The sequence below is a fragment of the Artemia franciscana genome, chromosome 21 (genome assembly GCF_032884065.1).
Source record: "Artemia franciscana chromosome 21, ASM3288406v1, whole genome shotgun sequence".
In the NCBI taxonomy this organism is placed as follows: domain Eukaryota; kingdom Metazoa; phylum Arthropoda; class Branchiopoda; order Anostraca; family Artemiidae; genus Artemia; species Artemia franciscana.
In genome coordinates, this window is record NC_088883.1 from 3,484,166 (window position 1) to 3,509,819 (window position 25,654).

Here is a 25,654-nt window from a genome sequence, read left to right on the forward strand (position 1 = left end):
TATTTGATTTTCTAGAATTTCGATACATAGTTGATAGTTCTAAAATCATGTTCATTAAATTTCGCAGGTACGTGCGTTATGGAAATCTTATGAGGATCGACAGAGTAGTTTCGACAAGAGAGAAATACTGCGCAATATACAACCCATTTACAGGTCTTAACTTCCCCAAAAAAGTAGTTCAAACTGATTTTGGCAGGGGAAGGTACTGTGCATATTTAAATCAAAACCTCTACCGTTTAAAGCGAGGAGGCGCCAAATTTCCACCACCTGGTATACATACCAGAATGTCACGTATGTCCAGCAGTTCCGCCATGACTGGCTCAGTTTTGGCCACGGTTTGAAATTTTCAGCCGCGTGTGATTTCTGAAAGTGGGCGGCCATTCGATTTAAAGTTAGCAAGAACGTAGAGGCATTTGCTTCTTCCACCCTCCCCCCTAAAAAATTCACCTCTTCCTTCATAAATGGTTGATTGGAAGTCATTATTGTTTTATACTTGGAGGTTAATGACCCAAATTAAAATTACTTTTGTTATTAAACATAAAATAATTAGCGTTAATGGGTAATAAATATTTACTTATCAAGCGATAAATTGCCTGTTGACTGGGTATGAACAAATTGATGGAACGCATATATGCTACCACAAAACATCAAAACCATCGTAAGCCTCAAGCCACGTATAAAAACAATTAAAGTAAAATTTATAGAACAAATTAACGGATGAAACAGACTTTCATTTTCATTCAACATACTTTGATATATAAATAATGTGTTTTTTTTATTTTACTGCAGTTTAAACACTTATCACAAATAATTCCAGGCAAGTATGGCGGGTTGATTTGGCGGGTGCACAACATAGATACCAATACAGTTATGAAAACTCGATTTATTTATGGGACACAGTGCCTGGTAGCGATGCTAACGGCTGGAGACAGGAAACCGACAGTACAGCTTAGATGATCAATAGTGGTGTCTAAGCTGTGTATGCAACAAAACAAAATTGCGTTCCCGCCTATGGTGTTGTAGTACGATCTACGAGTCGGAGCGCGGGCTTGGAGGAAGTGCCAAGTTCAGAGCTCTGAACCATGGCATCATGGGCAAGATAGGAGTTTTCATAGCTGTATTGGTATCTAAGCTGTGGGCGGGTGCTACACATAGCAAAAGCGTTCCGCCAATGGTGCGAGGAGGTACTACGTGGCAAAACTGTACCTTACGCCTTGCAAAAAGCTTGCAATGCATCTCAAAACAAGTGGCACTCAGCTATGTATAACTGGCGGAAAGGGGACAACCCCCCAATTACAACTGTGCCGTCACATTCCACATCTTTTCAAGGATTTTGCTTTATAATTCATTATGTTTGCAATGTGTAGATTTCTGATCTTTCTTTTTTCTTCTTCTTTAATTTGGACCGGCGCGTACGTGTGGGAATAGGGCCTTCGGGCTTATCTCTCTCGCAATTTCAATTCTTATATATCTCCAGGATAGCATAGGAGGTTGTTTTATTCAGTTTCTTCATTCTAACCCATTGCTAAGTAGTTAATATATTTCTGAAAACGAATACTCAAGTGATGTAATGAGATGTCATGTGATTAAGTGATGAGGGTTGAGTTCTAAGGGGTTGAATTGAATGAAGGTTGAGACACACAAGGGTTGAGTTGAATTAGATTTGAGATGAATTAAGTTGAGTTGGTTGAGGTTGATTTCAATGGAGTTAGTTGTGCAGGCTTCAGATACATGGGGGTCGACTTATATTAACACCTACTTTGTGGTTTAGGCTATCATCTTTTAATAATTCCCGGGTTTATCTGGTATAATTATATTTTCCTGCAGTCTAGGCCAAAGCAACGCAGGAGAACGGGAATTCCGCAAAATTTCTAAGAGTTTGATTTGTAATTGACTAAGTTTTAGCGATTTCTGTGTTTTACTGATCTAATTTTATACTTTTTTTCTACAAAATAGTCCTAAGTTGCGGCGACTTTGTAATAACCCTTCTCTGGGGTCCCCTCCCAAAATACAATTTTTTCCCTAAGTGTGTCTAATATCCACACATTTACAATTTTTTTAAAAGTTCATTTCAAGGTTGTATTTCCTCAAATGTATTGGTACACGCCTATCATCTTGGCTTTTTCTCCAATTAGCCATGGCTCCTAACTTTTTCACCACAGTCCACAAACTTGATTTTAATTCAGAGACTATCAATCAACAAGAGAAATGACATCATTTTTATACAATTTTGAAAAAAAAAAAACTTATGCCAGATTTGCCTCTCCGATTAGCCATGGCTCTTATATTCAAAGATTATTTTATCCGCCAGCCCCCCCCCCCAATTCTCAATGTGTTCATTGGACTTTTTATAGACTAGTTATTCATCCGTAGCTGGTCACTGAAGTTACCAATATCCCGATGAAAAGGCAAACAACGAAGAAAATTCTACAGCCTCAAGTCTTAGGCCTACTTTGTCTAAAAGGATGAGCAAACATAAAAAAGTGAAAGTAGATGAAGAAACTAAATGACAACTATTGAGATAGAGTATACAATATTGTCAGAAAACATTTGTTCACAAAATTTGTTTTGTTTTTTAATTGTCATAAGGTACAGGTGTGATTTGCATGCCAAACTCAAAGATCTGCTAAAACAGGCCGTTTTTTAGGTATAGCTACGGCAATGCTAACCTTCATCGTTCTTTATCAAAACGATTTTTTTTTTACATACGTGCTTGTGTGGGGTATCAGATGACAGTGAAAGTAGATGAAGAACATAACAACACTTCACTCAATTTTCGAAGAAAATTGGCGAAGTAAGAAATACACATTAACCGCCGGAAATGATGATTATCTTTACGATTAAAAAATTACATCTGGCAGGAATAAATTTCAAGTGAAAAATTTAAGGATAAATGTATAAAGACCAGGGCTGTATCCAAGAGGTTTTTTTGGGGGGGAGGGTTATAAATTTTTTTTGTACTTATCGGTTATATAATAGACACTCGGGAAGTGAAGTTCGATTAATGCTAATGAAATGAAACAAAATATGATATAATAGTTTATAAACAAATTTGGGCTATATATTTGCACCTTAAGGGGGGGGGGGGAGTAAAGCATAACATATATTAAATGCGTAAACATTGCTGTATTTAATATATGCTATGCTTTACCCCCGCCCCCCTAATGTGCAAATATATAACCCAAATTTGTTTGCGTAAACTAAACCAAACCAAAATACAAACTAAATACTTAAATAAAATATAGCTACAATTTATTTTGCATCCAAACCAAAGCTAATTGTGTGGTATAAAGAAGTTACTTGGCCAGTTTCTTGTGTCAGGCTCGCATCATTCGCGATCGAAATTGTATAGTGTCTATTATACAACCGATAAGCACTAAAATTTTCACAAAACACAATATATATTAGTTTGCACGTATTTTTTCTTTTTGTCCGTGTCATACAAATATTTCAAAGAGATCAAGCCGAGTAGCCCCCTGAATACGACTCTAATAAATACTACCATACATAGTAGAAATCGATAAAACTATGAGAAAATGGTCTCTGAAATAAAAACATAACTTCATCCGGGAGTAGCCTATGTTCCTCGTCAATTGGACCCTGAAGACCCCGATATAAAATCTGGGCCTTAAATTGCCAACTGTACTAAAAATAAAATCCGAGTCTTTGAATTGGTTAAGTGGAACCCCAAAGACTCAATTGTATACGGAAAAGGCCTCCATATGCAGTCATGCAGTTTTAAGATTAACAGGCCGCTAAGTTTGAAATTAAGAAAGGTGTGTGAAAAGTCAGCAGAAAATTGGCAAAAAGATATATCATTATGGAGCTCTAGAAAATGTTCCTGATTGCAGTGACAAAAGACACGCTACCAGTAACTGGCAGTAGACTAATAAAACAGTGATTGAATAAATAATTTTCGACATAATTCATTAAACCAGGTTTTCTCCTAGACCACAGTGCCTTTCTATGACGAACGAATAAATGTTCAAAAGGAGATAAGTCCGATTATTAGACAGTGAAAACCGATCCAAAAGTCTATATTTCGACCACATATACATCGATCGTCATCAGCACATATAAATACATTTTAACCTGTTTTCACTGTCTAATATATATACTTATCCCCATTTGGACGTTTACTTGTTGAATGAGTAACATTATCCAAAAATATAACCATAACATCTCGTCATCAAATAGATATTGAAATTTGATATAAAAATTTAAGCTACGCATTAATATGTTTATCATTAAAATTATTAGATATTAAACAATCCCAATTGTTAGTTAATTTACTTACCTAGATTTTAATTTTTACCTACATTTAGTTAATTTACTTACTGACCTTTTTTTTGGAAAGACCAATTATCCTATTTTATTATATCTGTTACTTTAGTGTTTCAACTTTGTTGATATTTCAATAAAAATACTTGTTTTTCTGATTCCAAAAGTATCACTTTTATTCCTTGTTACAAATATTAAATTAATTGTTCGGCTTCAGACAATAAAAAAAAAAACAACCAGGGAATGTCATAAAACTACTTATTGAAACATGGTAAGAAATTGGACTAGCATCCTAAAGTGCATAAATAGGAAATTCAGTGTGATACTAAACTCCACTGACTGAAAAAAAAAAAAAACTAAACATGCCAACCTTGCAGGTTTCTGCAATATCTTTGAATTTTCACAAAAAAAGCGTTATCAAATTTACCGAACTAACTCCACCTATTTTTTTCAACAGTTTGGCTTGGCTACACTGGTGAAACATTGCGCATGAATTTTGACCTTTATAATTTTGTAACAGCCAAAAAAACGAAAACATAGAAAATCAAAGTTTTCAGGCATAAATATATCTAAGATGGCACCAGAAGGCAAAAAAAATGGATACTTATGTATTATACCAAACACAGTCCGATACTCCGAAACCGTGACATACCCTATGATCAAGCCCTCGCTAAATTAAATTTATCTCCACTTACCTTATTCAGCAATTTGGAAAATCCGTCCTAGCCAATAAGAGCCACCGATCACTACTACCCGAACCAGCCCCTCCCAATAGCCGAACTCGGTTACAAAATAAACTTGTGCCCCCTAAAGTACGAACTAATCGTTACGCTAACTCATTTGTGCCTTTCTTCACATCAATTTTAAATGCTGAGTTGTAGTGTGTGATTTTTGTTTAAATGTATGATGTTTGTGAAAAAAACTTAATTTAGCTATGCTACAATAGTTTTTAAATATACCGATCTCTCTCTCTCTCTCTCTCTCAGTCAAGAAGTTTGCTGAATGTGAGATCTCAGAAAACCAGTTTCATAGCCAAAGAGACAAACGAAGGTGACAGAACGCATTGGACTTGTATAATTTAGGCTACATATTTGCACATTAAGGGAGGGGGTAAGGCTGAGTTACTTTGTCCCAACCCATCCCCAATGTGCAAATATATAACCCAAATTATGTGAAGTTAGGTTATTTTACTCTACCCATACCCTAACCCCCTAATGTGCAAATATATAGCCCAAATTCTATTATTATATAAACTAAAGTATTGTATTTTCATCATGTTTTGGTATATTTCATTATGATTAACATGACTTCACTTATTCAGTGTATTCGGTATAATACATAAGCATCAAACAAAGTTTTCATTTTGATGTCTTGGGTACTTAAAAGGGAAGCCTAACTGAAACTCTAAAATCTTGGGCAATTAGAAGTAATTATGTTATAAAAATTTTTTTTTGCGAAAATTTTTCTTCAGGGGCAGTGTAATTTTGAGGTGACCACGTTCACCGATATAATACGACAAAGACGTACCCAAGGGGACTTCTGGCTTTGCCTTTTAAATTATTGTCCCCTGTCTCCCATTTTTTGTTGTTGTTATTATTGGTCTCCCTCCAAAAACTGTATTTGTATGTGCCTGTTATATGACAATATCTAAAAAAAACAAAGAGCTCATATGGCACTTGTGACGAGGTAGGAAGAGCCAAGAGCTCATATGGCATGAGCTCTAGCAAAATTCTAAGAATCAATAGATTAATTTAAAAGGAAAATTAGAGGCTTAATGGTGGTCGGGATTTAAAATAAGAGCTCTGAGACACGAGATCCTTCTAAATATAAATTCACTAAGATCCGATCACCCACTCGTAATTTAAAAATACCTCATTTTTTTCTAATTTTTTCCTCTCCCTTCAGCTCCCCCCAGATGGTCGAATTGGGGAAAACAACTTTATCAAGTTAATTTGTGCAGTTCCCTGACGCGTCTATCAATTTCCATCGACCTAGCACGTCCAGAAGCACCGAACTCGCCAAAGCACTGGCCCCCCTAACTCCCCCAGAGAGAGTGGATCCAGTCCGGTTACGTCAATCACGTATCTACGACATTTGCTTATTCTACCCACCCAGTTTCATCCCGATCTCTCCACTCTAAGCGTTTTCCAAGATTTCCGGTTTCCCCCTCCAAATCCTCCTCAATGTCACCAGATCTGGTCGGGATTTAAAATAAGAGCTCTGAGACATGAGTTCCTTCTAAATATCAAATTTAAAAATATCTCACGAACGGTCACCGTTCATAAGTTAAAAATACCTGAATTTTTCTAATTTTTCCTAATCAACACCCCCTCCAACTCCCCAAAGAGAGCGGATTCAGTCCGGTTATGTCAATCACGTATCTAGGACTTACGCTTATTCTTCCCACCAATTTCCATCCTGATCTCTCCACTCTAAGCGTTTTCCGAGATTTCCGGGTCCCCCCCCTAACTCCCCCCAATGACACTGGATCCAGTCAGGATTTAAAATAAGATATCTGAGTTACGAGATCCTTCTAAATAGGAAATTTCATTAGGATCCAATCACTCCTTTCTAAGTTAAAAATACCTCTTTTTTCTAATTTTTTAGAATTAACCCTCCCCCCAACTCCTCCAAAGAGAGCAAATCCGTTCGGGTTATGTTAATTACGTATTTAGGACTTGTGCTTATTTTTCCCACCAAGTTTCATCCTGATCCCTCCACTCTAAGCGTTTTCCAAGATTTTAGGCCCCCCTCCAACTCCCCCAGTGTCACCGGATCCGGTCGGGATTTAAAATTAGAGCTCTGAGACACGATATACTCCTAAATACCAAATTTCATTACGATCTGATCATCCGTTCGCAAGTTGAAAAATACATAGTTTTTTCTAATTTTTCCGAATTAACCATCCCCCCACTCCCCCCCCCCCCCCAGATGGTCGAATCGGTGAAAATATTATTTCTAATGTAATCTGGTCTGGTTCCTGATGTGCCTGCCAAATTTCATCGTCCTTGCTTATCTGGAAGTGCCTAAACTAGCAAAACCGGGATCGACAGACCGACAGAATTTGCGATCGCTATATGGCACTTGGTATTTACCAAGTGCCATAAAAAAACGTATATTAATTCAAACTATTACAAGTAAAAAATGACATCAAATAGTATTAAAATAAAAGAACCCAAGGATACTAACATAAAAATATTCCCCCGGACATATCTTAGGTTTATTCATATTTGAAAATTGGGATTTTTTCTTTTTTTTTCACACCCAAGAATTTTGCTCTCTAAGATCGGACAAGAACCGGTTTGCCTTTCGCAATTGGTTATGATTTGCGAATTTCGAGTGAAAAAAAAATGATTTAGTTATATTTTAACTAAATATTTAAGATATAGAGGTGGTTAGGGATTTGGTTAGGTTAGATATTTAATATGTGTTCTGTGCGGTCTGTTTCCCATGATTTTGTTTCTAAAGTATTATATTGTCATCATATATTGGTATATTTCATTAGGATTGAACTAACTTCACTTTTTGGGTATGCTCCATATTATTAACAAGCACTGATTTTTCTTTTGTGTTGTTTAAAAATAACTAGTTTTTTAGGGTTATTCCAAATTGTCGCAAGAATCGCCTAGTTGAACCGCGAAAACAAATAAGCAAGATAACTACTTGAATTGACAAGGCTTTTTGTCATAAAAAATTCGGTACTTACGTGTTATGCCGAGCACACTCAAAAAGTCTAATCTGTTTAAAATCAGTTTCTCTGTGTGCAATCTCAGATAATCAGCTTAGCCAAGATGAAATAAACCACTATACAGGTACTCCATATTTAAATTAAATATAAAATCTATTGAGTTGGTTATGTTAGATACCTAATATAATGTGTTCTGCGCGGCCTTCTTTCCATAATTCTTTTTCGTAGTTTCCATGATTTTGTTTCTAAAGTATTATATTATTATCATATTTTGGTATATTTCATTGGGATTAACCTGACTTCACTTCTTGGGCGTGTTCTGTATAACTAACAAGTATCTATTTTTCTTTTGTGTTGTTTCAAAATAACTAGTTTTTTAGGATTATTCTACATTTTCGCAAGAATTGCCAAGTCAAACCACGAAAACAAATCAGCTGAACTAACTACTTGAGTTTGACAAGGCTTTTCGTCATCAAACAGTTCGTGGTAACGAACTGTAGTAAGGAGCGACCCGGCTCAATAGTAACCGAAACTCTAAAAAATGGAATTTTGATACCAATAGTTACATCAAAAGAATCGCATTTTGATGCTAATTTTAAATATATAAGTTTGATCAAGATTAGTCATACCCATCAAAAGTTACGAGGCTGAGAAAATTTGCATCATTTTAGAAAATAGGGGGAAACACTCCCTAAAAGTCATACGATCTTAACGAAAATCACACCATCAAATTCATCGTATCAGAGAACCCTTTTGTATAAGTTTCAAGCCCCTATCTACAAAATGTGGAATTTCACATTTTCTGCCAGAAGACAAATCACGGATGTGTGTTTATTTGTTTTTTTGTTTGTTTGTTTTTTCCCAGGGGTGATCGTATCCACTCAGTGGTCCTAGAATGTCGCAAAAGGGCTCATTCTAACGGGCATTAAAAGTTCTAGTGCCCTTTTTAAGTGACCAAAAAAATTGGAGGTCACCTACGCCCCCTCCCACACTCATTTTTTCCCCAAAGTCACCGGATCAAAATTCTGAGATAGCCATTTTATTCACCATAGTCGAAAAACCTAATAACTATGTCTTTGAGGACGACTTACTCCCCCGCAGTCCCCGTGGGAGGGGCTGCAAGTTACAAACTGTGACCTGTTTTTACATATAGTAATGGTTACTGGGAAGTGTAGCGTTTTCAGGGGGATTTTTTGGTTTGGGGGGAGAGTTGAAGGAGGGGGGGGGGGTTACGTGGGAGGATCTTTCCATGGAGGAACTTCTCATGGGGGAAGAGACTTTCAATGGAGGCGGCGCAGGGTTTTCTAGCATTATTTAGAAAAACAATGAAAAATAAATATGAAAAGTTTTTTCTACTTAAAGTGAGGAGCAGCATTAAAACTTAAAACAAACATAAACCATTACGCATATGAGGGGTTGACCTCCTCGTAATACCTCGCTCTATACGCTAAAGTATTTTTAGTAATTAAACTGTTTATTCTACGGCCTTTGTGATTTAGGGGTCATTCTTAAGGAATTGGGACAAAATTTAAGCTTTAGTGTAAAGAGCGAGGTATCAACGAGGGGTGAGCCCCCTCATATACGCAATAAAAACATACGAATATAGAAGTTCGCTACGTAAGTTAATTCGTAAGTTACGTATTTTTTTTACCTATGAAAACGTTCGTAAAAAATTAAAAGTTATAGTCGCCTTTTTAAGTAATCAAAAATTGGAGGGCAACTAGGCCTCCTCCCTCGCTCCTTTTTTCTCAAAATCTTCCGATTAAAACTATGAAAAAGCCATTGAGCCCCCAAAAATTAATGTGCAAATTTCGTTTTAATTATTTATGTGCAGAGAGCCAAGATCAAAACATGCATTAATTCAAAAACGTCCAGAAATTAAATAAAAAAAACAAGTTTTTTTTAAATGAAAGTAAGGAGCGAAATTAAAACTTAAAACGAACAGAAATTACTCCGTATATGAAAGGGGCTTTTCCTCCTCAACGCCCCGCTCTTTACGCTAAAGTTTTTTACTGTTTTAAAATGTAGAGTTAAGAGAAAGAGTAAGAGATACTTTAGCGTAAAGAGCGGGGCGTTGAGGAGGAAAAGCCCCTTTCCTATACGGAGTAATTTCTGTTCGTTTTAAGTTTTAATCTCGTTCCTTACTTTCATTTAAAAAAACTTGTTTTTTTTTTGTTTAATAAGAAAAAAAATCGGTACTTATGCGTCACCACATTCAAGTAGTTTAATCTGTTTAAAACTGTTTTTTTTCTGTGTGCAGCCTCAGATAAAATCAGCTTAGTTAGAGTGAGATAAACTACTATGTAGATATATTTTAATTAAATATTAAATATATAAATTAGTTATGTTATAATGCGTTCTGGGTGGCCTGCTTTCAGTGATTCTTTGTTATAGTTTCCATAATTGTGCTACTAAAGTATTATATCATATTTAGGTATATTTCATTATGGTTAACCTAATTTCGCTTCTTGAGTGAGGTCGAGATAACACCTTCAAAGCAAAGCTACAGTTTCTTTAGCTGTTTGGTGCCATTTGTTGTTAGGTCTTCTGCTGATTCCTCCCCCCTTTCCATTCCTTTAAATGTGAGGCCCGCTTCAACCAAAAAATAAAGCCCCCCTCCTACAAATCAATTTCCTGGATAAGCAACTAGTTGAGACACGCATATTCAACAAATCAACAAGAAATATATCTTTCAGGGGAAAGATGTCACTTCAGTATTATTAATTCAATGATTTATTGCCTCAAATCACTAAGAGAATGCATAATCAGCCAAGTACAATTACCACTCGCTCGCCATTTCTTTTTCTTTTTTTTGTATCTGGAATGAGCAAAGATTTCTTTTTCTTGAACAGGTGCAATTACTCCAGTCAAATAATAGTTGCCGGTTTGAGGGATTGACAACTCTAAAGAGATGACAGACATATCTGAGCCAGTTGTAGAGAAAATTCACTTAGCAAATGAAACAAAATAGCAGGGAAAATTAGGAAGATGGTTAGCTTTGCTTTAAATACACTAATTATTCCGTGGAAAAAAATGTCGCCTTTTTTTACAACTGATATAGAAAATGTCTTTACGCACAGTATTAAACTTCTTCGAACTGGCTAATTCGCCGGACAAAGAAATATTTAATGCATAGCCTACATTATTAGTATACATGCCTATATTTGGATTAGACCATTCTCTCTCACCTGGTGTACATGTCTCAGAGCATCGCGCATTCTGCCATGCATGGCACACATACGGCACCCACCACTTAGTATACACGATGTTAGAAAGTGAGCAGTCCCTCGTTACAAAATTAAGAGTCAATCAAGTTTTTTGATACTAAAACTTCAATAGAATGTAAAAATAGACTTAGTGAGATCGGCTTCTGGAAAATTCAAATAAAAGATGGATTCATACTGGTCTGGTTTTTAAGAGAGGAATCAGGAATCTTATCCAAGGGATTTTCTCATACCTAAAAACCATGTTTGCAGTTAAAGCACTAGTGGTGCCCCCCCCCCTCTCTTGTATAGGCAGAAATAAGATGATAAGACCAGAAACAGACGAAGAAGATTACCTGACTAAGTTACTTTGATAGCGAGAGAATAATTCCTTTGATACTGTAAAAGGAACTAGGTAGTGATAACGAGCAGAAATTTTTCAGTGAAACTTCCTCTTCTATCAGTTTCTGTAACAGGATTAAATAAAAAAACTTTTTTCATCTGAAAGTAAAGAGCAACATTAAAACTTAAAACGATCAGAAATCATTACGTATATGAGGGGGGTCGACCCCTCGTCAATACCTCCGTCTTTACGCTAAAGTTCAAATTTTGTCCCAATTATTTAAAAATGACACCTGAACCACAAAGGCCATTTAGTTAGTATAAAGAGGTGTTTTACAAGTTCTAAAAAAAAAATTAACCGTAAAGAGAGAGGTATTGACGAGGGGGCAACCCCTCCTCATATACCTAATAATTTCTGTTCGTTGTCAGTTATAATGTTGCTCCTTGCTTTCGGTTGGAAAAAAAAACTTGTTTTTTCATTTAATTTCTGATCGTTTTTTCAAATAATGCTGGGAAACCCAGCATCCCCTCCATAGAAAATTCCTTTCTCCCATGAAAAATTCCTCTATGGAAAGATCCCCTAAGTAACCCCGCCCCTCAACCAGAAAAATCCTCACTGAAAAGGTCTGTACACTTCCCAATAACCAATACTATATGCAAACTATTTGCAAAGTTCATAACACACGGCCCCTTTCCCGGGGACAGTAGAGGGTTAAGTCATCCTCAAAGACATAGTTATTAGATTTCTCAGTCTTTGAAGAATGGCTATCTCAAAATTTTGAACAGGTGACTTTGGGGAAAAATGAACGTGGGGGGGGGCTAGCTGCCCTCCAATAATTTTGGTCAATTAAAAATGACGTTAGAATTTTTGATTTTTGATTAAATGAGCCCTATTCAGATCTTTTACGATAACTGATTCGATAAAATCACCCGTAAAAAAAAAAAAAAAAAATTCTAATTTTGTACAGAGGAGCTTGCAACCTCTACAGTACAGTTCTCTGGTATGCTGAATATGATGGAGTGATTTTCATTAAAATCACTTGATGTTTTGGGGGCGTTTTCCCTTTTTTTCAAAATTTGGGCAAATTTTTCAGGGTCATAACTTTTGACGGGTACCGTCAAATTTAATGAAATTTAGCTTGCATATTTTGAATAAGCATCGAAATCCAATTCCTTTGGTGTATCTATTACCACGAACTGTTTTACAATACAAGTCGCATATCATAAAAACTTACAACGATTATAGCAGTATATGAATATACTTCTATGAATGCACATAGTATTTAGGGGCTCCAATCTAGTAAAGCATAGGGAAAGGGGGCAACGGAGTACCAGGAACTTTTAAAATCTAAGGGCCAATTTTGCTGTTGTCCAATTTTTCAATGGAAAATAACAAGTTAGTTATTTTCAAACTCAAGAGTGGGGGATAAGCAATAAAATCCGGGTAGGGGGCAATCCTCCGATACCACCCAACAATTTTATTCAGTGGAAATTTTCATTTGCGGCAGAATAACGCGCAACTGGTTTTGGGTTGAAAGAACTGTGATTCTTAAATTGAAAACATCATTACAACCCAATATAGCATACTCATCGACTTAGAGACTATAATACCGCGTTAATAATCAAACCTATGATGTCATGTGTTTACAAGCATACATCGAAACAGCAGGTTGATTTTAAGTCCTCTCCATTTAACACTGGAGGGTTAAGAGGGCATACTTTTGTCTCAACCCTGATTCTTCAGATGTAGCCTTTGACTCAGGGACATATACAGGGAGCAAGCCTCAGGACGAAGATCCCCCCCTCTTACAAAAAAATTAAACTTTCCTGAATGTCTCGACAATTATTATTCAAAACTATCAAATCAAAGCCTTGTTATTATTGCCTCGCTCCTAAAAAAAATCATTCTAAGTATGCGTCCACTTTGATCCCTTCTCATTGGAGGGTTTAATTTATTAGAGCCTTTGATTATATGATTAACGGAAACTTCTCACGAAGAAAAACCACTACTATCACGAGCAATTGAGCCTGATTTTCTTCAAATTATCCAAGGTTACAAAATCCTTCCAGGAGGATTTGCCTATCCCCTATACGTGTTTGTTAGAAGTCTAGATTATTTTTTGCGTAAGCGTACGCACACAGTTATTCTAAAAACAGTACAAGTCAAAGGTTTATAGTAATGTCGATTGTAAAATGCGATCTATATAATTTCCCACACTTTTTATATAAAAAAACCCCTGGTTCTTCCGATTCTAAGAAATTCCCCTCCCGACAAAGACAACAAATTCCTGTATATGTGCAGGAATGACCCTACAACAAGCCAAGCTTATTTGTGAAGACCTTGGGTCTCAAATAATCTTTGGCAAATGAGACTTCCTGTATTTCGCAGCATATCATTATTATTATTAAACAAATAACGGATGGCTAATCAACCATGTAAACACAGCCTCGGATACAGCTGTGTTTCAAACACACAGTTTTTGATTTTAGGGGTATTTAAAACTATTTCCTATGACTATGATTTCTTTGCGGTCATGCGAAGGTCAAATTTGCTCATTAAGTTTCCTATTTGATTGAGTTTTCGAAACAAATGAATAACTTTCAATTTGTGTAAAAATCGTGTGATCGCTAGGCCTATATGATGCTGGCAATGATATTGCCAGCGATGTTATCCATTCCAATTGACTACATAAATTATTGTCAATATTTCCCAAATTATTAGAGAATAATAATAAACAACTATAGTTGCAACCCGATTTTTTATATGTATATGGTTGGGTAAGATTCCACTTCACTTATTGAAACAACCGTAATTCACTTTGACTGCCCTTGGTACTTCAAGTAGGTGGTCTACATTTTATTCAACCCCAGTTCAACTAAACCCTCACTCACCTCAGCCCCCATTCAATTCAATCTTACCTACCCAGTTGCAAGGGTTAAATTGAATGGGGTTAAGTTGACTGGAGCAGAGTTAAATTTGAAGTACATGGGCGTTTAGTTAAACGAGGGTGGAATCAAATTGAGGTTGAGATAGACGAGGGTGGAGTGAAATTGAGGTTGAGTTAAACGAGGGTTGCGCTACATGACACCCATACTAGGCTCCAGTATTTACTTCTCATTCAAAGCTCTTGTATCAAGAAAAACGTCGGTGTTTTGAATACTATTAATGAATTCAAAAATAAATAAATGAGCACCCTTCAGAACCTAGTCGTGGCACAAGAATTTTTCTTCGGGTTAAATAATGATCGAATTTTTCATGTTACTTTCTCTCGATTAAACAATGCCGTAAGCGTTTGAAGCTTTGAATATAGACATGTTTTTTTTTTTTTAATGAAAAACCTTAAGAATGCTTGAAACACAAAATGTATAATCAAATATATAATAGGTTAAGGGGTTATCGTGTACTGAGGAATTTTTCAAGAAGGCATTTGCAAAAAAAGGCAAACCGTGAACTTGTGCCAAATTTAAGATAAATCACGAAGATTATCAAATTCTAGGATGGAAGTGCCAAGATTAGGCGTCCAGGCAGATACGATTAAGGGGTGAATCTCTTCTTTTTTCAATATTTTTAAAGTTATTTTTTGGATAAGTCTACCCTGTTTTGTCTCACAGTTGGGGGATTTCTATATCCCACAGCTGGGGGATGAGGGGGATCCTCAGAAAAATTATTATTTAATCTGATAATTAATGAAAAATTTAACGTAAATATCTTCAAAACTTGGATGGAAATGAGGCCGCTTAGGATAGCCAGACAGACCTATATCAGATAGCTTACATACATACGAAGGATCGAGGGGGGCAACTTTGGCGTTCCCTAACCAAGTCTAATGATCACTGCAATCTCTAAATAATTCACAATAATTACATAATATTCATGTTCTCCACTGCTTTAAGGAATTTCCCCCTTCCATCAAATAGATATCTACAGAGCCTACGTGACTGGAAAAACATCAATAGTATTTTTTTTAATTTCTTTGCGTATATGTTAAGCACGATCAGTAATTAGTACCAAAAAAGCGAATGGCCTAATCAGATTACAAACCACAAATTATACATGGAGCTAAAACTGAGCTTGCCAACACACTTAGTTTGCACTCCTGTTTTAAATTGCAAATTAATTTTCAGATTACAATATTTACATTAAAATGTGAGAATTAAAACTAATAATGTTTTTTTTAACGTTTTTTTAACAGCCCTAGCATCCTTATTTCAAAGAAGTTCAACCAGAACCCCTGTTTTTTTAAAGTTTTTTAAAAAAACATTATTAGTCTTAATTCTCACGTTTTAATATAAGTTTATATCAGGCACGTACGCAGGAATTTTTTTTTTTTTTGGGGGGGGGGGGCGAAACCTTCAAAACAGCAGATATCAAATAGCACTTTTTTATTCAGTAAGGCAAAAAGCACGTATATCGGAAAATACAGATTAACTTTAATCTGTAGTATTGTAGCGGATGGGGGAAGAAGTCAGAAGCCTCAACAGTACGTTTTAGGCTCAGGTTATGTTCATAGCGATTTAAAACCAGTGATTAATCTATTATATCCCACTGAAAGGGGAATTTTATGGTTAACAGTGCAATATGGGTCCTGTGGGGGGTAGTTCTTCTATTGCAAAAACGTAGATTTTAATGAAAAATGATAGTTTCCAAAATTGATCCATTAAAAGCTTTACTTTATCCTGAAAAGGGGGGATAAACGCCCTAATATCAAGGATAATTCTATTTTGCTGTGAAAAGCAAACTCTCTTTACAAAAAAATAACAGTACAATTGCTAATTACTTCGAAGAACGTAAAAATTTAGACAGAAAATGGGTTAATAATTGGGCAGAGACTTGACTGGGTAATTACATGCTGTAAAATCCCCCAAAAAGGCTTCACACATGTATCTAGATTCTTAACAAATGTCCTACTTTTGCCAGAAATCCCAAGAGACCATGGGGAATTAAACATTTCACAAAATTTCGGGGGGGGGCGAAGGCACCCCCTGCGTACGTGCCAGGTTTATATATATATATATATATATATATATATATATATATATATATATATATATATATATATATATATATATATATGTTTTTCTTATATTGTGCTGAAGACAGTCCTTGGACATAGGGCCGAAATATCCACAGATTTGATTTTCACTGTCTTGAAAAGATTTCCCTATTGTTTCTACTTTGTGTTTGTTTATCTTAGGAGTAAGAGAAACTAGTCTTTTTTCCTGTTCTACTCCTTTACGAGTAGTTCTCAAACAGCTCTTGGGCGGTTTACAAATAAAAGTCTAAAAATGTCATACAGTATCACCTCAACCAGTTTAGTTGAACGTAACAGACCTCATATCCTTCTCCAAAAAAGAGAGAAATTCACTCCCAGGAATGCGAAGTCCATATCGAGTAACGTTACCAACAGATTTACCTGTAAATAAGCCGTTCACAAACTACATTAACAAAATCCGCAACATGAACAGTACCAAATTCACCAATAAGACGGGCCTAACAGTTTATACGGCTTATGCCGGTATTGATAGTTTCCAAGCTATGGCGGCTTAAATTCTGTAATATGTGTTGCATCAGAGGTAAAATACCATATGCCGAGAAAAACATGTTCCCTATCCCAATTGAAAAATCCCTGCGAACCTGTCTTGCACTTAAAGGGTTGAAATAAGAAAATTCAGGTAAATTCGTATTTAGTTTTATAAAATACTATAGTGCTATGTATCACCGCATCTTTTTTTTAACAGAGCTAGTTCTTAATACTCCCTCAAATTCTTCCCTTGTATTCTACTCCTGAAGGAGATAGAAATAAAGAATGACATTTCATGCACCCATGCGGCATTTGACAACCTAATTCAAATTAAGTTTACCAAAAACACAAGTTCAACTCGCTCATGGATCAGAATATTATACGCGGATTTCTAATTACCTAGCATCTCTGAAGGTGCAAAATTATAGATTTTGCCTCTATACCTTGTTTTTCACCCATACAATATACTTTCACTTATTTCTTCCAACTTGTGATTGAGCTATGTCAAATTGCCAACTTATATAAGCTGTAAAGTGTATGGTGATTTACAAAAACAACAAAGAGAGACAAAAAAACATCAAACGAGATTCTGGCCAGTACAGAGAAGACTAAAACAACGCAGATATTTCGCCTGTATGTAAACTATGCGTCCTCAACACAAGATACAAAGAAAAAACACTAAAGTAAAAAAAAAATAAAAACCGCCACCAATATTAAAAAATAAAATTGTCGCCACTAATCCACGTAGGGAAAAGAAGCTATTAGAGTTACTTCAATGAGAACACCAAAAATTGAAACCAAGTTAACTATTATGTTGTGAAATAATCCTCTTGTTAGCTAATATTGAAGCAACTCTTTTTGGTCTAGTAGGTAATCTACTCCCCTGGTGATTGTTTAAGCTTTTAATTCCCTTATTGACTATTAGTTCATTTTTCAAAAGACAATCATAAATTAGGTCAATATTTAAATTTCTCGTGTCCCTATTTTCCTGTCTCGTGTCTCTCCTGGCCGCAGTCTCGTTTGATTTTTTTTTCTCACTTTGTTGTTTGTTGTCATGCCTGGCCAGTTCGGCTTAAGAACTTTCATAGTGATTTAGGAAAACTAAGTAGGCTACGGTCAACATATATTTTATTGAAGTGATTTCAATTAGTTGATTTTGATATACACACTGAAATTTGTTTACTCTCGGGCATGTTAAAAAGCAACACGCCGGTGACAGCAAAGCCCTATCAGGGATGGATGAAGATTTTTATGGCACTTGGTATTAAACAAGCGACATGAAGCGATTGAAAATCCTGTCGGTCCCGGTTTTGCTACTTTAGGCACTTCCAGGTAAGCTAGGACGATGAAATTTGGCAGGCCTATGAGGGACCGGACCACATTAAATTAGAGACAGTCGTTTTCCCGATTTAACCGTCTAGGGGGAGTGGGGGTCGGTTAATTCGGAAAAAATAGTTTCCAAATCTATTTTAAACTTACGTAAGTATTTTAAACTTACGAACGGGTGATGGAATCTTGATAAAATTTGATGTTTGGAAGGATATCGTATCTCAGAGCTCTTATTTTAAATCCCGACCAGAGCCGATGACATTGGGGGGGGGAGCCTAAAATCTTGGAAAACATTTAGAATGGAGGGATCGGGAAGAAACTTGGTGGGAAAAATAAGCAAAAGTCCTAGATACGTGATTGTCATAACCAGAACGGATCTGCTCTGTTTGGGGGAGTTGGTGGGGATTAATTCTGAAAATTAGAAAAAATGATGTATTAATAACTTACAAAGGAGTGATCGGACCTTAATGAAATTTGAAGTTTGGAAGAATATCGTGTCTCAGAGCTCTAAAATATCGGAAATTGATAAATCGGAATTGATAAAGTCGTTTTCCTAGATTCGACCATCTGGGGGGCTGAAGGAAGAGGAAAAATTAGAAAAATTGAGGTATTTTTAGCTTACGAGTGGGTGAACGGATCTTAATGAATTTTTATATTTAGAAGGAATCGTGACTCAGAGCTCTCATTTTAAATCTCGACCGGCATTAAGCCTCTGATTTTTCTTTTAAAGCAATCTATTGATTCTTAGAATTTTGCTAGAGCTCATACCATATGATCTCTTGGCTCTTCCGACCTCGTCACAAGTGCCATATGAGCTCTTAGCTCTTGTTTTTTCTAGAAATTCCCATGTATTTAAGGGGTTCACTCCACCAGTTTCAAAAATCACGAATTACCGGGGATATGCACCATGCATGGCAGAAGTTTACCAAATGCGGTGTGATGGAACGGTAAACGGCTAGGCTGAGCAAGTGGTAATCCTAGATGTACGCCCGCATGTAACATTTCGTATGTTGCGTGTGGCAAGGTGCTAATCACCATGTAAAGTTTAACACTAGTCCAAATCCAAGCAGAATTTAATAACTGAACCATTCAGAGACCAAAAGGACGAGGTTCATTAGACAAAGGACAGAATATTATGTGAAAAGACAACTTAGAGAGAAGATTATGTGATCTTTTTTTAAATTCTAATGCACAAGTCATCAGACAGAAAAAAAATTAATAATTTTTCGGTATGTTTATGGACTCGAGCATAGAAAAAACTCTGAAGCTTACTTTATAATGAACTTTGCTAAATTAGCAAATAATCAAAAAAATCTTGCAGACAAAACAATTATTTTTTTTTTTTTTGCATTTTTCTTCATTTATAGGAATATCCTTGCGACTGTATAATCAAGTGCTTTGAAACTAGAATCTTAGGAAGAAGGCAACGCCTAGCTATATTGGTTTCTGAACGGTTAAATAAGAAGTCCCCTCCCCCCCCCCACAAAAAAGCGACTCGAAATATCCGGTTTTATCAACATTGTGTGGGCATATACACCATTAGGCGTACAGGCCCAGGCCCACAAAACCTTTGTTTTCACTAATCTCCCATAATGATTGCGCAATCCACCTATTAGTCTTTCATAAATTTCAGCCCACCAAGACAAACCCCAACACACTTTCCTGAAACAGGGATTTACTTCATCACGAGAAGAAACCAAAATCAGAAAATAAAATTGAAGTGATTAAAAAACTGGAACTTATGCAAACGAGTCTTTTTTGGCGAAATCACCCTTACTCCTTTACAACCCTGAAAATTCCAAGTGCCTATTTAATTCGTTCATTCTTTGCACTTTTTTAAAGTAGAGCCCCAGCAACGAATAAAATCTCGTCTGCTTGCGCGGTTTTTACTGCACAAAGATCTAGAAAACCAAAACAAAACCATTTATAGAATTAAACAAGAAAAATGGTTCGAAAACCCTCTCCTAGCAAAGGCCCCACAACTACTAAACTAGGGGCAGGGAAGAAAAGGGGAATTCTCTTAGACAAGAATGTTCCAAATGCCTTCCTCCTCCGACCGTTTTGACGTGATTCAACTGTAAGAACTGGGCGAGCAACAAAATAGGCTTGGTATGTCTTATTAAAAAACTAACAGATTCAATCCACAGAAGGAAGGATACGGATCTTACGGAACATAGTAAGCAATCGGTGTGGGACAAAAACCAACAAATGACTTGAATATAAATGTCTATTTAAATAATTAACCAGCGCCCCCCCTACCCGAGCTCCTAATTTTCGAATTTCTGAGCACTTTTTATTTAAATTATGAACAATATTTATTCTTATTCATTCCCACCCTTTAAATCCTTGGTTACGTGCACAGGCGAAGGCCCAAGATACGTAATCACTTACAAATGTTCCAATAATCAGTGCTGGTTTGAATTTAAAGCGCCTATGACCACAAAGAAGATTTGACGAAGTTATGCTGATAAAGAAGTAGAAAGAATTTGTAATTGATTTAGGGAAGAACTGAAGCAACACTAGTAGCCTACCAGCCTTACTTTGAGAGGTCTATATTTAGCGGGGGGAGTTAAATTTAATAAGAGGGCAAAATAGGTGAACCGTGTGAAAACCGCAGAACTATGAAATTGGAGGAAAGACCAATTTCTGCTAAGCATGATCTTAAACAAATGAAGATTAATTATCCCAGATATAGTAAGTGTTTATATTCGTTACTTGATGCGCGGAATAAATGCCTTGTGGGTCATTATGGTCCAAAAGCAATTTTACCATCTTAGTCCGTTTTTATTTATCAACAGTTTTTTCGGTACTTTTATGATAAATCCTCTACCGCTCAAGTTGTCCATTCATTGATGCATCATAGAACTGTTTTTTTTTCGTTTGTTTCTTTATGCTTAGTGTGAGACAAGACAAAGCGAAGCAACAGAATAGATGGGAAATACATAATTTGGGCTATATATTTCCACATTAGGGGTGGGCGCAAAGTATTTTTATAGTTTGAAGTTATAAAACAATTCTTACTACATAATATGCAGAATAATTGATAATTGTACCTAACACATTGGACATGCGGACCCACTATATTTTAACACCCCCCCCCCCCTAATGTACAAATATATAGCTCAGATTTGTCTCTAAAGTATTATATTTTTATCTTATTTTGGTATATTTCGTTAGAATTGAACGTCAGAGAAACATATTAGAAGAATATTAGGTAGGGGGTATATAATACAAGTACCGTTTTTTCCTTTTCTTTCTTTTGTAGTGTTAATCAACTTTACGCGTGTCGTACAGTAGATTAAATATAAATTATTAATATTATTTACCCCCTCTCCGCTGCTTGCATTGGCTATATGGCTTCTCAAACGAAAATTAACGAACGAATTTCATACCTTAGTTGGGGGTTTTATCTCCGGCATAGTTGATTTCCTGAGAGGAACTTTTGTTTGAGGAAGCGGCAACTTTCTAGATCTGTTTGCTGCATCCTTAATATCCTTTGTATTTTGAAGCCGCGGGGATTTTGCACTAATTTTCGTGGCAACACTGCACAAACTTGAGGAGGCACTACTCCGACTAGAGGGAGTTTTAGAGACTAATTTGGACTTGTCACTCTGAGGTGCTGTTCTGATAACAGTTCGATTTTTGGAACTTTCAGGGTCGTCGTTGACCAATTCCACATCCGAAAATATGCCACTAGTTTCCATTTCAGAACTAGGTCCGGACTTTGATTTTTTCGGATGAAGTCGAACCGGTGTATTTTGAGTACCTGTACCTTCGACGTCCCCTTGGTATCCATCCATGCTACCCAAACTTGTTACGCTTGTCACTACACTTGGTGGTAATACACTACCTTTGACAACACTGCTTTGCACCTTTTTCCTAGCAGAATCAGCTGGTGTGGTCAAAAGACCATATGTGTTATTAAGAATCTCCTCTGTAATACTTTCAGGTTTCAAATCTTTAGCAGCACTACCTTCCAATGAATCACAATCTTGATTCACCAAACCAAGATCGTAGGTGCTATCAAGCTGATTTTCCACGCACTCGAGAACACCGCACTGCACATTTTTCTGGTCAGAAACACCAGCTTCAAGACTATATGTGTTGTCAAGCAAAATTTCGGTTTCATCTGCCAAAACCACGGTGTTACTTGCAACACTGCGCTGCGCTATTTTTCCTATCAATTGTACTGTTTGAATCAATAGAATAAGTGTTCTCAAGCTTAGCTTTAGTATCTTTACTGAAAGTAGCGTTCATACTTTTGTCAATTTTGATTTTCTTAGGTGAAAAGCTCATTCGAGTAGCTTTCGTGCCTGGAGTGCAAAAATTCAGCAAGTCTGGTGGCGTTTCCTCAAAAATGGGCTTTGGAGTACTGTTTATCCAAGAAAAATCCTTAATCTGATTAGGGGTTAATATCCCCAAACTTTCAACAGATCTTCTATCTGGATTAACTCGGGATGCACTTTGTTGGTTTGAAGGAGATTGTAACCAAGTTGCTAGAACTAGTTCTTGACCTAAACGAAATCTTGGGCGGGATGACCCCGGATCAGAACCATCATCAATCCACGAGAAATCTTTCATTTGATTAGGTGATAAAATTCCGAGACTTTCAACTGATCGCCTATCACCAACTGACGGTTTACGACCTGACATTTCCAACTCTTCAGAATATTTTGATTTTTCAAAAATACAAGTTTTATCACTTTCACTGTCGGCAACCGCACAAACTCCACTGTTATCTCTTACACTGCCAGCCTTCAACTGAATGGACGATTGACATTTCACTGCCTTTGAATTGGAGATTTTTGTTATTGTTTGGCGCAAGCGAAATGGTTTCCGTGGTATAGATGATTTATTTACAGAATCGATGTTAGGTGGTTTTATTTCATTCGACATTATTATCCTGAAAAAAGAAAAGATAATGAAAATGCTATTACATTTTCCTTGGGAGGAGGGAGAAGGTAATGATTACAAAAATAACAATCATCCGAGTAAAAGTGTCCTGAAATCAAAGAATATGACATTTTGGACGAGGTAGAAGGTTCCACCCCTCCCCCAGCCCGTAAGTTCTTGGGCTAGGCTTTCATACTGTCTACGAATAGAGAAAAACACTGCGTGACCTTCGCAGAGGGATACCAAATGATCTTCAATATTCTTTAAGTTTACGTCATTAACTACATAAGACAAAAAACTACAATAAATAACACACTTATTATACCGTATGATAATATTATAGATAGGACCCAAATCCCTTCAAAATCCTTAATTTTCTTGAATATATGGCCACTTCTTATTTAAATTATCACATATTTTGTAATTGTTTTCCTCAAAAACAGTGTTAGTATTGCCCCCTCAAAAATAAAAAAAAAGCAAAAAACGAGTAGGTTTTTGATTATAGGCCTTTATAATCATTATAAATACTAGTAGCATTATAGTATTATAGTATAGTAGTAAATACTACTAGTATTAGAAAATATCTATTATAATTCACGCGTCGTTCCCCCCCCCCCCCTCCCTTATTGTTAAATAATGCGCGGAAAGGGGATATGATGATAAATATTTCATTCTTAGAAATCAAGCAACATATGAAAAATGTTAAATGTAAAAATATATACCATATGAACTACATTTGTTTTTTGGAAATAAGAATCTTTGGGGAAAATACTTCAATGCTTCCCTTTAACCTCACCTAAATTATTACTTGTTTGTCCTCAATTTTAACATAACAGAGAAAGCTCATCTTGAAAACAGTAAAAGCCGGGTATACTTCTAAGGATTCATAGAAAACATAAAACGAAGTATTGTGGCAAACTCGTGTAGGAGTCTTACTCATCTCCTGATTACACAAAATATTATTTTTATTTAATTGGACAAGTTTCAGCAGTAGATGCGATGATTTCGGCCTACTGTAAACACCATGGCACTCCTTCCCCTTTATACATTTGGCAAAATGCTCGGTGGGCATGCTAACAACTAAAAGGGAATCTTAAACCTTAGATGACTTACAGAAAGGTACTTTAGAGGTTATCAACCCCTCCCACATTCCTGAATCTTCCAAAAAGTATTGGAACTTTATATTCAAATGATTTTTTCTTCATTAGTCCCCCTCCCACCACCCCTAGAAAAATCCCTGCGTACAAGCTTGATAATTAAACCCTTGGCGACTTACCCCTACAGTGGGTTGATCAATTACCCTTGCATTACAAATTAGATTATGTGTAATGTGGCGGAGGGAAATACCTTCTCTTTGGTCAGATTTAAGCATATATCCTTAGTTAGCAAAAGCAAGGTCTGTTGAAAACCGATTCATGCAAAGGCTGGGAGATTTCCACGAGCGAAGAAGTACTCATTTGACTTAAAATCGAATAGTGGTGAGCATCAAGTCATCGCTAATTGTAGAAAAAGCCAAGACGAGGTAGTCGAATTGAGTGAGAGGCAATTCTGGCATTAGCCCCCCCCCCTTATTAGGATTGTATAAAAACGATGTTAGTTCATTTGTTAATAGATATGTCCATTTATTATCCGTCCATTCCTAGGGCAGTAGAACCAAGGTAGTCATAGAGCTAAGACAGTGATAGAACCTATAGTTTCATTAATGACCGAGCTTCTCAGGCCCTTTTTTGTCCCGGTAAATTTCTTCCTTTGATATGCCCCCCTGGCTGGGTCAATGCGTGTCAGTTCAAAACGATAGAATTATATCGGTTTCCGGAGAAAAGTTTTTGGAATACAAAATAGGACTCTATGGTCTGCCCACCCATAGACAAGTTTTCCCCTTGTTTCCATGGCAACAATCGATTCAAGGTCTGGCATTGAACTCATAGGGACAACAAAGGGATAAGACGTTCCAGGGAGTTTGAAAATACATCAAGGTGCTTCTATAGCAAAAAATAAGCAAGACCGCCAATAAATAACAGACTATTGATATACGCTGGATTTGGGATCCTTTGTCTGAAAGGACGCGGGTTCGAATCCCAGTGTACCCAATTGCTCAGTTTGGGACGGGAGTCAGTGGCGTGACTCTGTAAGCTTAGCCAGAGTCGATCCAGCTTTAAATGGGTACCTGGAGAAATCTGGGGAAGGTAAACAGGAAGGGTGTGCGAAAGCACAGGATGGTTGGCCCCCAACCCCCCATTGCACTTCCTTGCTGAAGGGCCAAGAAACGGAGATCAGCACCGCCGGTAGGGACTGTAAAGTCTAATGCCGTATCCTTTACCTTTTTTTTTATTGAGATTTTAGAAAAATAGTATCTAGGTAAGAATTTGACAACAACGTACGTATACAAGAAGGGT

General features: G+C 36.5%; 1 protein-coding gene across 4 annotated transcripts in view; it reads right to left on the reverse strand.

The window, feature by feature from the left end:
• LOC136040606 (uncharacterized) overlaps positions 1 to 25,654 on the reverse strand; it is a 138,565-nt gene that overhangs the window by 87,864 nt on the left and 25,047 nt on the right. For 3 of the 4 annotated variants that reach the window (XM_065724864.1, XM_065724866.1, XM_065724865.1), the window contains exon 2: positions 22,166 to 23,268. In XM_065724864.1, the coding sequence (XP_065580936.1) occupies positions 22,512 to 23,268 (757 nt within the window). In that variant the 3' untranslated portion in view covers positions 22,166 to 22,511. Of the gene's footprint in view, positions 1 to 21,757; positions 23,269 to 25,654 lie in introns of those variants that run through there. The other variant, XM_065724867.1, reaches the window with a different exon arrangement.